The sequence below is a fragment of the Podarcis gaigeae genome, assembly GCF_964106915.1.
Source record: "Podarcis gaigeae genome assembly, chromosome: 1".
Taxonomy (NCBI): domain Eukaryota; kingdom Metazoa; phylum Chordata; class Lepidosauria; order Squamata; family Lacertidae; genus Podarcis; species Podarcis gaigeae.
Window position 1 is genome coordinate 41,997,001 of NC_139678.1, and position 15,935 is coordinate 42,012,935.

The 15,935-nt window shown below is 40.7% G+C and overlaps 1 protein-coding gene across 1 annotated transcript in view; it reads left to right on the plus strand.

The window, feature by feature from the left end:
• The window catches only part of EIF2AK4 (eukaryotic translation initiation factor 2 alpha kinase 4), a 47,210-nt gene that overhangs the window by 27,591 nt on the left and 3,684 nt on the right, over positions 1–15,935 (plus strand). The window contains exons 17-34 of the mRNA XM_083744148.1: positions 88–142; positions 604–683; positions 1,617–1,718; positions 2,815–2,865; positions 3,265–3,501; positions 5,124–5,199; positions 5,938–6,059; positions 6,911–6,960; positions 7,519–7,687; positions 8,923–9,039; positions 10,790–10,855; positions 11,753–11,923; positions 12,636–12,770; positions 12,853–12,960; positions 13,501–13,629; positions 14,448–14,534; positions 14,676–14,788; positions 15,674–15,732. Coding sequence (XP_083600274.1) covers positions 88–142; positions 604–683; positions 1,617–1,718; positions 2,815–2,865; positions 3,265–3,501; positions 5,124–5,199; positions 5,938–6,059; positions 6,911–6,960; positions 7,519–7,687; positions 8,923–9,039; positions 10,790–10,855; positions 11,753–11,923; positions 12,636–12,770; positions 12,853–12,960; positions 13,501–13,629; positions 14,448–14,534; positions 14,676–14,788; positions 15,674–15,732 — 1,927 coding nt within the window. The remainder of the gene's footprint in view (positions 1–87; positions 143–603; positions 684–1,616; positions 1,719–2,814; positions 2,866–3,264; positions 3,502–5,123; positions 5,200–5,937; positions 6,060–6,910; positions 6,961–7,518; positions 7,688–8,922; positions 9,040–10,789; positions 10,856–11,752; positions 11,924–12,635; positions 12,771–12,852; positions 12,961–13,500; positions 13,630–14,447; positions 14,535–14,675; positions 14,789–15,673; positions 15,733–15,935) is intronic.

Here is a 15,935-nt window from a genome sequence, read left to right on the forward strand (position 1 = left end):
GCATAGATTTTGGAATATCTACAATTTTGAACCATCCAACAATCTGGGGCGGAATACAATTCAGGTTTTCTGGGGTTTCTTTTTCAGGCAGACACAAGACAAGGAGAAGGAGAGGATGGTTTGGTGAAAAGTGATCCTTCTGGTAGGTACAGTGGTACCTCGAGTTACATATGCTTCAGGTTACAGGACTCCGCTAACTCAGAAATAGTACCTCAGGTTAAGAACTTTGCTTCAGGATGAGAACAGATATCATGCTCCGGCGGTGTGGCAGCAGGAGGAGGCCCCATTAGCTAAAGTGGTGCTTCAGGTTAAGAACAGTTTCAGGTTAAGAACAGACCTCCAGAACAAATTAAGTACTTAACCCGAGGTACCACTGTATAAGCAAATTATTTATACAAAACATTAAATGCTTGTAATGTACTGTAAGAGAGATGGTAATTACAGGATTGCTAAAAATTTGGACTAATACCAATATTTGGACAAATACTTTAAAACAACAACCAACTTCTCCATTTAAAGAAAATACTATGAAATGCCTAGATTTTTCTTGACTTTGACAGTGCTTCTGCGGTGCAGTTGATAACTAAGTGTTGTCCTTAATAGGTAACTTAACAGGAATGGTTGGCACCGCTCTTTATGTGAGCCCAGAGGTCCAAGGAAGTACTAAATCTACTTACAATCAGGTAAAAGTCCCTTTGTAAACTGTGTTAGGTATGAGGGCTTTTTTGATCCCGGTCTTGTGAGTTGAATGTAGAGATCTTTCTGTGCATAGGGTGCCTGTCTGCTGCTAGTTTTCGATGCTGAAATTCCTGTGCTCCCTCCAAAAGCACTGCTGAGGTTCCTTTGCCCATTATGACATGGGAGCCCAGCAAGGAGAGAGAGGATTGGCAACACACACGTCCGTGCGCACGCGCACACACACACACACAGACTGAAATAATTTGTAGATGTGCCTTCCTCTAGCACATGGAGAGCTTAAGATTCTGCTCTCCTTATCTAAATCAAATTCAGTTACAAAATGTTGCTTGAATGTTACGTCAGAAAACAGTCTCAGTAAGGTCCCCCAAAAGGAATGGGTCTGCAGTAAGGTAAAGCGAGCAGATTGTGACTCCGTGCTTAGCCTTATTAGAATGGTTGTAAACGTACAACCATTCTAATGGTTGTAAGTTTACAACCATTACAGGGACGAAGGTGGCGCTGTGGGTAAAACCTCAGCGCCTAGGACTTGCCGATCGCATGGTCGGCAGTTCGAATCCCCGCGGCGGGGTGCACTCCCGTCGTTCGGTCCCAGCGCCTGCTAGCAGTTCGAAAGCACCTCCGGGTGCAAGTAGATAAATAGGGACCACTTACCAGCGGGAAGGTAAACGGTGTTCCGTGTGCTGCGCTGGCTCGCCAGATGCAGCTTGTCACGCTGGCCACGTGACCCAGAAGTGTCTGCGGACAGCGCTGGCTCCCGGCCTATAGAGTGAGATGAGCGCACAACCCTAGAGTCTGGCAAGACTGGCCCGTACGGGCAGGGGTACCTTTACCTTTTGAAACTTAGGGGGATGGGCAGCGATGTATTATTTCCCTCTTTGCAACTACACTTACTTATGCTTTCAATCTTTTTCTACTAGAAAGTGGACCTCTTCAGTTTAGGCATAATATTCTTTGAGATGTCTTACCATCCATTGACGACTGCATCGGAAAGGATCTTTGTTCTCAGTCAGCTAAGGCTTGTACGTATGAAAGCTTCATAATAACCTATCAAACATGACTTGTTGCTTATGTCACGTACAGATTTCTCTCTGGATCCAGCATTAAACCCATTGTAAAACTCTAGTTCCAGATCTTAATGCAAATATATTTTTAAAAATAAATATCTAGACCAGAACTTCCTGTTGACCTTTTCCAGAGATTATTAGTTTTTAATCATGTCCCTCCACCCACTTAGCCAATACAAAGTCTTTATGGAGCATAGATTTTATTTTCTGCTGTGTTAAGTAAAATACATTAGACCTGCTACAAAAATTGTTTGTGATAAGAAAGGGGGCTGCTACCTTCAACGTTGCCTGGGGTGGGAGGAGAACTCTACTGCTCTTACTTTTACTTGTAAAAAGCATGAAGGGAAAGTATTTGCAGTGGTATTGCACATTAATAGACATGTAACTGATGCAATGGGGACGCAGGTGGCGCTGTGGGTTAAACTACAGAGCCTAGGACTTGCCGATCAGAAGGTCGGCAGTTTGAATCCCCGCGACAGGGTGAGTTCCCGTTGCTCAGTCCCTGCTCCTGCCAACCTAGCAGTTCGAAAGCACTTCAAAGTGCAAGTAGATAAATAGGTATCGCTCTGGCAGGAAGGTAAACGGCGTTTCTGTGTGCTGCTCTGGTTCGCCACATGACCCAGAAGCTGTACACCCGCTCCCTCAGCCAGTAAAGCGAGATGAGCACCGCAACCCCAGAGTCGGCCACGACTGGACCTAATGGTCAGGGGTTCCCTTTACCTTACCTGATGCAATGCATAATGAGCCAATGTCTGCCCTGTATTACGTGTGGGATCTATGTTTGCTGTGCAATGGTACAAATAAATAGCTGTAGAATCTACACCACCATCTGGCAGAATTGCTGGTGTGACTGCTTTGCCAACAATGAAAACTCAGTTTTGAGTGGCATCCCTCAGCTGTTAAAACCCTGGAAACATGCACTCGGGCATTTGACTGAAGTATTTGCAATCTTTAAATTATATTGTTCTGAATGCAAAAAAATTCTGGTTTTGGGGAAGCATATCTTTTGCAACTTTCTTCCTGTTTGATTCTACTCTGCTTTATTTCCCAGCCTTCTATTGAATTTCCAGAAGACTTTGATGAAGTGAAGAATGCAAAACAGGTATTCATAAACCTTTTTCAATTGCTGTGTTCTGTGTTCTCAAAGTTTAATCATAATTTTACCCTCTTTGTTTCACACCAGTGCACGCCCAAGCAATTACAATATAGCACTAGAGACTATAGGAAAATAAATTATAGAAAGACTAAAGGAAAATAAATTATAGAAAGGGGAAGTAAACTACTGACACTGAAGTGTTAAGCCTGCAGAGCTCATTAGAATGGCTCCAAAAGATTATGTTTTACTCTGGAACTTATGCCACTTGTGGAATATTGACGTTACAATTATTTACTTTAAGTGTGTTGTTGGGAAGATGTGACTAAAAAGAAAAGAGCAATAAAAATGTTTTTTTTAAAAAAACAAAAACAAAACAGGACTATTTATTTTTGCTTCTTTTTTTAGAAATTGGTTATTGCTTGGCTCTTGAACCATGATCCTTCCAAAAGACCAACTGCTATGGAGTTGTTAAAAAGTGAACACCTTCCTCCACCTCAGATGGAGGAGTCTGAACTTCACGAAGTGCTTCATCATACTTTAGCGAATGTGGATGGGAAAGCTTACCGGACAATGATGGGTCAGATATTTTCACAGCGCATCTCTCCTGCAATTGATTACACCTATGACAGTGACATTCTCAAGGTTTGCTTTAAATTTAATGACTTTAAATTCCCTGCAGGAATAATAAAACAAACAAACAAACAAATAAATAAATAACCCACAGCTGCTGTTGAAATCTGAGGTCTTACAATTTACTCCTTTGTTAGGCTAGGGCCAGGCGATGCTGCAGTCCAGTTTATATGAATGTCTTCAGATGTCACACTCATCCAGAACTGAATACTTTTGCTTGATATCTCACATAAGGTTATGCATGTCCACCTGTGCAGATACTAGATGATGATATGGGCGAATAAATGACTGTTCCCCCAAATGCCTCACACCAGTGATGGTTGCACATAGATGTACATTTCCAATGAGCAGATCAACTTATCTGCATAGCAGGTAACAGAGAGTTTCTTGGAACTTAAGATCTGAGACTTTCCCAACTTTTCCTTCCCACGGCAGATGTTTCTGAAGGTTTAGGAGGGTAGCTATGGAACAATAGCAGCTCAGGCAAATTGGTGAAAACGTTTTGTATATACCTTGCGAGAGCAGAACTGCTTTCTACTCTTGCTAGGAACGAAGCTTATGGGAATTAAGCATTTTCAACACTTGACAATGTGCCATATAAAACTAAGTTGCAGTAGTAGTGCTTCCAACATTGGCATTAAAGATGTCAATATCTATGTCCCCTTCTTACGCTTGAAAGCACAGAACATGCAGTTATAACTACATGTTCTTTTCCTTTTACCAGGTTACATGGAGGAGGCACAAAACGTTTGCAAAAGCTTTTTGTGCCCTGTCTCCAATGCCGCTCTTATTTTTATTTATAGATGTAAAATACTGTTAAGGCATGAGGGCATAAAAACGCCTGCTCCCAATTTAATACCTTTCTACATGACTAGAAATGTGAAAAACAGGTGTTGCAGGGGAGACATTATTTTTAGCAGCATTTTTAGCAAATGGTACTGTTCTGACACCTCTGTTGAATTTTCCCTTTACGTCCTAGGGCCTGTTTTTGTTTTTTAAACCATCTGGATTCTCGACAGATATTCTGAGACATGTTTCTGAGCCTAACCATCACATTTCCAGGGATACTGTAATGTTTAATCTTTAAATTATTAGTATAAAAAACACCCAACAGAGTGCAAAGGGGCCAATATTCAATGAAATAATCTGCTAGTTAAAACTAATGTTAGACTCTTTGCTGAGTACAGTGGTGCCTCGCAAGACGAAATTAATCCGTTCCGTGAGGCTCTTCGTATAGCGGTTTTTTCGTCTTGCGAAGCAAGCCCATTGACGGTTTAGCGGTTTAGCGGCTTTTAGCGATCATCTTATCAGCGGATCAGCTGATAAGCGGCTTAGCGGCTTAGGAAAAGGGGGGGAAAAGGGGGAAAAACCCGCAGGAACTCGCAAGACATTTCGTCTTGCGAAGCAAGCCCATAGGGAAATTCGTTTTGCGAAGCGCCTCCAAAACGGAAAACCCTTTCGTCTAGCGGGTTTTCCGTCTTGCGAGGCGTTCGTCTTGCGGGGCACCGCTGTATAACATCCATATTGCTTTCTCATGGTGTGACAATATGGATGTTCTGATTTGAGGTGGCTTGTACTTTGAATGTTTCCAGTGTTCAGAATTCCTTATGCATCATGATCATTCTTGATTCCAGGGCAGTTTTTCGGTGCAGTCAATCAAGATTCAGCAACATGTATGTGAGACAGTCAGCCGAATCTTTAAAAGACATGGTATGAATGTTTACACAATTGGTTCTTGAATTTGTTTTATACGTAAATTGGGTTAGGGAACTATTTTCTCTCTCTCAGAAAAAGTGGGGCTGGTGGATTACAGAGACATTGATCAGCTCAAAGATTTTGCCTTTTTAGTTTTTGCTTCTATCTTAAAAAAATGTTTGAGTAATTGAATAAACTGAAGGCAAATAATTGAACATCAAACTGTTCACCTTTCCAGAGCCAGTCCAAAAACACTGTCTTGTGGGCCGCTGTGGTAATTTTAATTCCCCTACAACAGAGCACGATTTGGCAGGCTTATTCTGCCAAATAAGATTTGGCACATATTCTAAATTTTATTACGTCAGGTAGCATTCGTAGGCACTATTTTCCAGGATGATCTCTATTGAAATTAATGGACTCTGCCCAGGAACCCATAATGCTCCAGTTTATTCCAGTAAGGTTTTCACAAGAAAAAGTACGTGTGAATTCTATGCAAAGAGAATTTAAGTGGCCACCAAAACTACAGCGGCAATTCAATCTTTTGGCAATGAGAGAGTCCTCTTTCCTCTCTGCACCTATTACAGGGGTAGGCCCATTATCTCTTACAGAGTCTTGACCAGCCAATCATGAACATACAGCGTTCTTATTAAGAAAAAAAGGAATGTTACATAGAGTGCATTGGCTTTCTAAAATTGTCTGTTCGTTCGCTGTTTGTGGTGCAGAAATTAGACTCTTTCAACCATTTTTGAACAGGAGCTATCAAGCTGCGCACCCCCTTGCTTATGCCTAGAAACAGAAAACTGTACGAACACAATGAAGCTTCATATTTAATGGATCACAGTGGGATGCTAGTGATGCTTCCTTATGATCTCAGGGTGAGTACTAGTGTGGAGTTGTGTGATCTTAAGAGTTTCTGCCCAGCCTCTTTACCAACTTTTCTTCGTTGACGTTGGGGGCTGATTCAGACATTGATGTTGGCATTGTAGGGTGGTCTTCCATGCAGCTGAATTCCTGTAAGACCTTACTACTTTGCAACCACTCTCCCTTCCCTCTTAAAATATTCTCTCATGCGGAAACCTGACGCATTAAGGAAACAATTTCTAGGGTTTATAAAAGGCAGATTAACTCAGAATTGTCTTTACATAGTCAGCAACACATTCCCAGCGTGACAAATGAGCTTCGTTTAGTATTTTTGTCACTACAGTATAGTAAAATAACAATAATAGTAATAGTAAATGATCGTGCAGTCTGATTGGAGGAAGTGTTTTAAATAATTTTATTAGCTGCAATCAAAAAGGTGCTCTGACGTGCCTGTTCCTTTTTACCTCCTTATTTATTCATGTCATAGTTCCGGCCAATTCTGCTAAAAATAAGATGCTCATTTACAGGATTAAACTAGCAACAATTTCAAAGGGTTATTCTGTTCATTTAGCTATAAAATATTGATTACTGGAAGAATTTCACAAAATCTGAAACCACATAAATTAGAATGATAGATGAACCTACTGGAAATTTTGGTGGGAAACTTTCACTAGCATTGCCTATTTGGAATTAACATGAACTTTTGACAATTAATGGAAATCATTTCTGAAGTCCTATAATGATAAGAAGCCTAATTTTCTCTATTTCATTAATTACCATGTTCACTGCAAAATCATTTCAACTACTTTTGTTTGATATGCTTATTTTTTTATTTACAATCTGTATTTTACATTTTCCCCTCCAGATTCCTTTTGCAAGATATGTAGCTAGAAATAACATAACAAATTTGAAAAGGTAAGGGCATGGCCCAGGAATCATTTCATTCTTTCTTCAAATGTAGTACCTGCCTGTCTAATTTTTGTACCTTTAAAAATAAATCTAACCTATATAGGAGAGGCCATAGTTCACACTTTGCATGTTGTACCATTCCCTGGCATTTCCATTTACAAAAGAAATCTTGAGTAGCAGCACTGGAGAAGTCTCAAGTCACAGCCAATTGTTGCAAGCAGAATGGGGGTAGATGAGTCAATAATATTTAGCACTGTAAAAGGCAGCTTCATATCTATTTGCCCAGACCTTTGGGAATGTCCAGTAATTGTTGATCTCTGCACATGATTTTATTGGCTGTGTTAATTGTTTGCTGTTGATATATTGTACATTGCTGTTCTTTTGTGTTGTAATTGTCCTTGGAACCTAGGGTTGCTATATTTCAAAAAGTAAAATTCCTGACACCCGCAAAGTTGTTGAGCTTTATTCCTCCCCCCAAAATAGCAATAAATATGTCAAATAACTAAAAATAAATAAAAATGCTTTAAAATGTAAAATATTCACATTTTCCTCCCGCCCTCCCAGATACTGTATTGAGCGGGTTTTCAGGCCTCGGAAATTAGACCGCTGTCATCCAAGAGAGCTCTTAGAATGTGCTTTGGATATAATCACTCCTGCTGGCAACAGTTTTCTACCTATTGCAGAAGCAATCTACACAATTTCTGAAATAATCCAAGAGTTTCCTGTGTTGCAGGCAAGTGTTCCTCTGTTTTCTTTTTTTCCAAAACAAACAGTGTTTTAGTTTTTGTTTAGTTTAAAAGGAGGAGTGTCTTTCTCCTTCTGCACTTAGCCCTTTAATGTTAGGGCAGAGTAGGAATGAATTTGGTCCATTTTATAGCTTGCCTTATAGAAGTCTTTCAAGTTTTATGTAGTTTAGTTTTTCTTGCCTCTCTACCCAATTGTAACATATCTTTGCCAGACTTCTCTTCATGGAGTGTATGTATTTAGTATCTGTAAGCAAGACATTAAGGAGAAAATGTTGGATTTTCCCAAAGATTTTGACATACTTTCCTTTGAAAAATCTCAAAACATTTTAAGAAAAAAATTTGCAGAGCAGAAGCAGATGTTATGAAACTGCAGGGAACTTGTACCAGCTAAAATTACTGGAAAATCACGCCTAGAACACAGCCACAATCCAGCATGGCATAAACGTAGCCTTCATTTTTATTTACTGAAGCTGATATGTTAATGATTCTACAAATATTTATAAATTAAATACAAAATTTGAATAATTAGCTAGGATGCCAAGAACTGCTTAGATTTATGCAGTGAAGTTGCATTAGCTGAACAGAGTTTTTGATGTTTTCTGACACACACTCTTCACACCACAATACTATAGTCCAAGCTGTTTTACATACTACTCCATTTCAAAACCACTTTTTGCAGTTCCAGGGTAGAGCAAGAAGGCTTCTGTCGCAGATGAATGAATCTAAGCCTGCTTAGACTCAGAGAACAAGTTTCATGGTTCATTGGATCCTGACCACTGTTTTCAAGTTGTACACAGCTAGCACGGCTTAAGTGCCGTTTCAAACGAGTTCCTCCAAGTTTGAAGTACACCTCCATTCTGATGTGCAAGACACAATACTATATACAGTGGTACCTCGGGTTAAATACTTAATTCATTCCGGAGGTCCGTTCTTAACCTGAAACTGTTCTTAACCTGAAGCACCACTTTAGCTAATGGGGCCTCCCGCTGCCGCTGCGCCGCCGGAGCACGATTTCTGTTCTCATCCTGAAGCAAAGTTCTTAACCTGAAGCACTATTTCTGGGTTAGTGGAGTCTGTAACCTGAAGCGTATGTAACCCGAGATACCACTGTATTAAGAGATCGAATGATTAGTGAACTTTTTTTTGCTGACTTAAGGAAACTCAAATTTGGCTATCATTAAAAAGGTAATGGGCATAAACACCAAACTTTGCTCTTTCTTAGGAAAGAAACTATAGCATCTTCTTGAATCACACTGCCTTACTGAAAGCTATCCTCCTGCATTGCGGAATACCTGAAGACAAACTCAATCAAGTTTACATCATTCTCTATGATGCTGTGGTAAGTCATTTATGTGTTCAGTAACCACAAGACTACTTTATTGGTTGCAGACAAGCGGCATAAATCATTGCAGTAGGTTTTGAAGGAGTGGCCAGCGGGAAAAGGAAGAGTAGGCGTTCACCAGGATCAGAGAGAGGAGGAAAAGACAATGGGTTCAAGTAGCAGGAAAGTAACGTTAAGGTGAACATTGGCTCAGATGTCCCCAACTGCCTTTAGGCTGTGATGCACCAGCTCTGCTTGCCGTGATTCAGCAAAGGAGATTTGTCCACACGTCTTGCTGGTTCAGGAACCCTGGAGATGGTGTGGATGCTTATTCTTCATACAGCATTGGTTTTCCTGTGGGCAGCATTTGTCCACAGCCACATTCTGGCACATGTTGCATGTAAAGCTTTTTTTTACATAGGAAGCTGCCTTGTGCCTGTCCATCTAGCTATCAGGCTTCAGGGACTCAGCTACCTCCCCGCTTTGGCAGTAGATAAGCAGAACAAAGCAAAAGGAGTCTCTTGCCAGTTAGAAATTTTAATGCTCATAGTGAAAGAACAAAGAATCCATTTCTAGGAATGAAGGCGCTTCCAATTAAGGGTTCCACCTGCTTCCCCCCTCGTCATCCACGTCACTTCCGCACCTTGCAACCTGATCTCACAACCACTTTGCTTTCTGTGCTGCCACCTTATCTGTTCTCCTTGACCTTGGCCTGAGCAGATGGATGCTTTCCAGCGAAAGAGAGTCTGTTAACTCTCCCTCTCCCACTTCTCCTCTACCTAGCTGTTCACCACTCAGTTCTTCCTAACTTTTGTCTTCTGAACTATGTCCCTCTGCAAACCACCGTTCCAAATCTGTACTCTCCCACTGCTCCTGGGAAGATTCGGGCTCCTGGTCAGGAGCAGCAGGACGGGGAGACTCCCACCAATTCCTCCTCAGTGCAGCCTCCGCAGCACAGTCCCTGACACTAGCTCAGTATAGTCCACACTGACTGGCAGTGACTTTCCAAGGTTTCAACCCTGATATTTCCAACCCTGCCTGGAGATGCTGAGGCTTGAACCCTGGGACTACCTGAATGCAAAGCAAATACTTCACCACTGAGATACAATCCTTCACCCAAAACATAACCAGAGCAGGACTTAAGATCAGTTCAGGTGCGACACCAAATTCCAGGATTTGCATTCAGACCTTCTTCCAAGGGCAGAGACAGAACTGTTGGGTTTCAGAGGGCAAGAAATGTTTAGTTGTGGTGCACCATTGGCATAGTGGTAATACTTGCCTGTATGCTTGCCTCAAACCTCCTCAGAGACTTTTTTTAACACACCCAAGCATTTGAACGTCGGTGTATGTCTCTCACTCAGTGGATTATTTTTAACTGTTTCCTTCTTGTATTTTTTTATTTGCAAATACAACAAAATGTTCTGTCACCGTGATCATTTGTGGGAAATATGTACTTGGGGGATGTTTAGTGTGATCACTTTTAGTTATAATCGGTGTATGGTTTTAAATATTTCTTCATTTTCTATGTAAGTTTCCTTGAGACCTTCCAATATAAGGAGACATGTAGATAAAGTTTAGTAATTATCTGCATATAAATGTTGAACATTTTACGGGTGACAGGACAGAAATTTAAATGTCACTTTTTTATTTTATAAAATTTAAGCACTGCTTGGTTTTAAAAAACACAAATTCTCTTTTAAGTCCCACCCCCAACTAGAAATAAGAGAATATCAAACAGCTTGTATGTTGATCATTTATTTTGCTGCAGACTGAAAAATTAACTAAAAGAGAAGTGGAAGCCAAGTTCTGCAACATTTCTCTATCATCAAACAATGTAAGTAATATGAAAATGCCTTGGTTTTGTGTGTGTGTGTGTGTGTGTGTGTGTGTGTGTGTTATTTTTGATGTATAGATACATTTATACCCCACACTTGAGCCCTGAGAGATTCTCAGAGTGGTTAAAAATTAAAAGCAACATGTTCAGTTTTCTTTCATAGTACTGTGGAGGTTCAAGAGAGTGTGCAAATACTTCCATGAGCATTTTACTTAACTTTTATTTTTATATTCTCCTTCTTCCCATTTATAACAGGCAGGGCATAGCTACTCCCTCCCAATACTGTCTTTTACATTGGTTGGCATTGACCATTATATTTAAGTTAGCTGAGATTTATCTATTGGAAACAGACAGTATTTAACATACTGAAACCACTGGGAACTGTTGCCAATATGCAGATCACACCCATTTTTCTATCTAAATCAGGAAAGGGCACTAAGGTGCAAGGTCAGTGCTTGGAGGCAGCAGTGAGCTGGAAGGAGGCCAGTAAATTGGAAGCTGAATCATGAAAAGCAGATATGTTCCAGCATGGTCACTGGAAGCTCAGGAGTGCCTGTTTCCAGCTCAAGCTGATTCACCAGCTTTGGCTACTTTGGGGTGGAGATGACTTGTCCATTGTACTCCATGCTCTAGTAACTTCCAGAATAGGTTGTTGCAACACACTCTCGATGGCACTGCCCTTGAAGATGATGCAGAAACTTCAACTGGTACAAAATGTTGGTCCAGAATACTGGCTGCGGCTCCATTTAGAACTCACACAGTCTCATTTTAAAACAGCTGCCTTGTTTGCCAGTTTCTTTTGCTGATAGGCCTTCCTGCTCTTGTGCCTTTAGTTCCAACCAGCACGTAGGAATTCCTTCATATGTGATTTATTTATACCCATCTCTTGCCTTTCAGCTTGCTCAACTGTACAAATTCATTGAACAGAAAGGAGAGTTGCAAGATCTGATGCCATTATTAAACACGATATTGAAGCAAAAGACGGGGGCCACCTCGCTGGTGAAACTTGGCATGAAAGAGCTTGAGGAAACAGTGGGTCTGCTAAAGAAACTTGGCATAAAAATTCAGGTTTGTAAGAGTTTTTAAAAAGTCAAAATAAATGGGTTAGAACGGTACAGTGGTACCTTAGGTTACATATGCTTCAGGTTACATACACTTCAGGTTACAGACTCCGCTAACCCAGAAATAGTACTTCAGGTAAAGAACTTTGCTTCAGGATGAGAACAGGAATTGTGCTCTGGCAGCGCAGCAGCAACAGCAGGAGGCCCCATTAGCTAAAGTGGTGCTTCAGGTTAAGAACAGTTTCAGGTTAAGTACGGACCTCTGGAACGAATTAAGTACTTAACCCGAGGTACCACTGTATTTCTTATGTGTCATAAACATGATTAATCATAACAGATCTTCTGGATTTAATTGCCATAAAGAAAGCACCTACTGAAGCTAGTCACCTTAAGTGCGCAACATGCAAAAAATTTACAGTATGTAGTAATGGGGGTTGGAGATTTGACCAGAAAATGACCAGTTGTACACCAGTGCAGAGGATAAGCTTGAGACAGATGGATAACAATAGCTCTTGCACACCCCACCCTGTGAAAAGCCAGGCAGGAGGGGATAGATGCTGTTTAGGATCACTGCTGCCTTCCTTAGGGAATTTCAATTCTCATTTTAGTACCTGAAATACCTTTACATGCTTGTTAATTTGAACATTTGTACCATTTCTGCTTACTGCAGTTGCCTTAAGTCTAAGATGACAACAGAAACTCGACATTTTATCTTGCAGGTATCCATAAATTTGGGGCTGGTTTATAAAATACAGCAACACAATGGAATTATTTTTCAGTTTATTGCATATATTAAACGCAGACACAGGATAGTTACTGACATTCTCGCTGCTGGGGGAAGATATGATCATTTGGTGAGTGCTTATAAATTTGTGCTTATAAATTTAAGCTGTGATTGATACTTTTCTAGTATACCTCTGCTTTTTGTCTTCTCAGATTCCACAGTTCAGAGGCCCACAAGCAGTTGGTCCAGTTCCTTCAGCAGTTGGAGTCAGCATAGCTATAGACAGAATAAGCTCAGCAGTTTTGAGTATGGAAGAGCCTGTATGTTTGCATTCCTCTGCATTACATTTTTAAAATCATTTAAATGTAAACTCAGTAAAGAGTAACTAAGCTGCAGAAGTGTTAATCTCTCTCAAACATTATCAATGACATGAAAATATAGCAAATAGTCTTAAGACTGGTAATGCTTGTTTCACTTAAGATTTTCATTGCTGTAATTGGGGTCATGCAATACCTGAACTAATACCCGGATGCTTCCAACTGTGTAACGTAGAAATGCATGTAAACCTTTTTTTTTTTTTCTTTTTTCTGAGGAAAAAACAGTTAAATTTTTTGTTTCCAAAAAGTCTCTATCGGCTTCTCCAAATTGTTGTTTGCCCCCAGCCTGTGCACCTTCCAAGATGTCCAAATAATGATTATTAACCAAGAATATGACCATTATTTAGCAGCTAGGACTGCTTTATCTCTATCAAAAGCAAGGTTCACTGCCATTCTGACTTAATCATTTCAAAAACAGTGGTGGGGCAGTTCCTCAAGGATTCTAACCATTTGGTCCTCCCCCCCCCCTTCCTTTTCTTCCAGATTACAGTGAGCTCTTGCGACCTGTTAGTCGTTAGTGTTGGCCAAACGTCAATGGCAAGAGCTCTCAATATTGTTCAGAAGCTCTGGGCTGCAGGAATTGCAGCTGAAATCATGTACGACTGGTCCCAGGTAAATCACCTCATATATTCATCATAGCACTCAATAACTTCCAGCTGCACAGCAGGACTCCCCCCCCCAAAAAAAACCCCTTTGATTTGTTCTGTCCCCCTGGAACAGATTTGGGGATGGTTGAGGGAGCGACTCCTGTTGTGTAACTTGTTCCACCCGTACAAGGATTTACAGTGGTACCTCAGGTTACATACGCTTCAGGTTACAGACTCCGCTAACCCAGAAATAGTACCTCAAGTTAAGAACTTTGCTTCAGGATGAGAACAGAAATTGTGCTTGGCAGCGCGGCGACAGCGGGAGGCCCCATTAGCTAAAGTGGTGCTTCAGGTTAAGAACAGTTTCAGGTTAAGAGCAGACCTCCAGAAGGAATTAAGTACTTAACCTGAGGTACCACTGTAGTTGAATCCCACCCCTTGGGTCTCACTTTAAAATTGTTGAAACCTTATAAAGCTCAAGAACATATCTTGTATGAACACTCCTCAAGTTTGCCCAAGCAGAGAAAACTTGATACTTTTGCCTGGTATGGATTATATTTATTACATTTTAAAAAAATATTTCCATTCTTCCCTGAAAACTTAGAGGGGTGCAAAATTATCCCTCCTCCCCTCCCCGCCCTTATCCCCACGGCAACTCTATGAAGTAGATCAAGCTGAATGACAGTGACTGGCCCAAGCAAGCTTCGTGGGAAGGGAGGGATTTGAACCCGCCTCTCCTCAGTTCAAGTGCATCATTCTCAGCCACACTGTCTTTCTGTGTGTCTATCCAGAAAACATCCAGTGCTGTGAAATCTAATCTTTATTTTTTTTGTGTAATTTTAGTCCCAGGAGGAACTGCAGGAATATTGCAGGTGTTCCGGGATCACCTACGTGGCCCTCGTCTCTGATAAAGAAGGAAATCATGTAAAGGTAAAAAGTGCCTGGGTTGCATCTTTCCCCTTCTGCTTTTCTTTGCCTTGCTGACGATGCTTAAAGGAGATCTAAGTCTGGTCAGTGTCTGGATGGGAGTAATTCAAAGGGGAATCAAACACCTGTTTTGCATTTTTGCAGGTGAAATCGTTTGAGAAGGAAAGGCAGACAGAGAAAAGGATTTTGGAATCTGATCTAGTAGATCATCTGGCTCAGAAACTGAGGACCAAATTCTGTGACGAAAGAAGCAACAGGTAGCTATAATGCATAGTAACTTGGAGAAATAAGACACTAATTGCAGTAGGAGTAGGAGTAAAATTTGTATGCCACTTTTCCATATAAATGTGTTCCAAGGTGGCTCACAACAGAACAAAAACACAAATCGGTACACTGTTACAATAACAATCAAATGCAAAATCATTTCAAAACACAAGGCCACAAATACCACATTTTGATTATATGTGTTTGTTTGTTTTAGACAGTCACAGGCATAACCCTTCCAGCAGTGTTGTTAGGCTCTGGTGCAGCTCATTGAACAGCAGCCTTCCTCGTTGATTTTGCAAACAGCTCAGGATAAATAAGTGCATATTGTTTAGAGTAAAATACAGAAGTTGTCATGTGTTGAACAACATAACAATTTATTACATCACCTTTTGATTTATTACCTAAATTGGCGATCATGTGGAAGGGGCATCTGAACTGCCACTTCCAGAGCCATTCTGGCTCACAGCGGCCAGGGCCATACTTTGGTCCCCCTCCAGTTCCTTAGTTTTTCAACCCTGCACCATTGGTTCCTCCCTCTATCCCAGGTGTTGCAAAGCTAGGCAGTCATCAGACATCGCTCATGAATCTAGAGATCCAGTGGATCAAAGATCACCCCCTTGAATGCCCCATTTGGGGCCTTACCACCACCAAAAGAACTTTTGGTAGTAGATCTTCACCTGCAGATCTATTCAGAGGTGTAGTAGGAGACACCCACCTCCACCAGTGAAGCTAGTTGCTCCTAACCCTTTCCAGCCAGCAAATCTGAGGAAGGATTGTTCCATTGTTCAAAATGTCTTACTTTTATGTAATATTGAAGAAAGCAGTTCATAATAGCAAATGTTTTGAGCAACCTGTTTGCTCTGTTTTTGTTTTAGGGAAATTTCTGATAATCTGCCAGCACCAAATCTAAAAGGATCATTTTCTAATACTTCAGGTATGTACTTTATACATAGGTATATACTAACGGTTAGACTATATATTAATTTAGTAGTGTTCATTGCACAGATCATGTACACTACAGCAGATGCTGCACATTAATTGTATATTGAACATAACTAGGTTTATATTTTAGCAAGTTCTTTCATGGAAAATGCAGTTCTTTGGCACCTAAATTATATATATTTCAGGACCTACCCT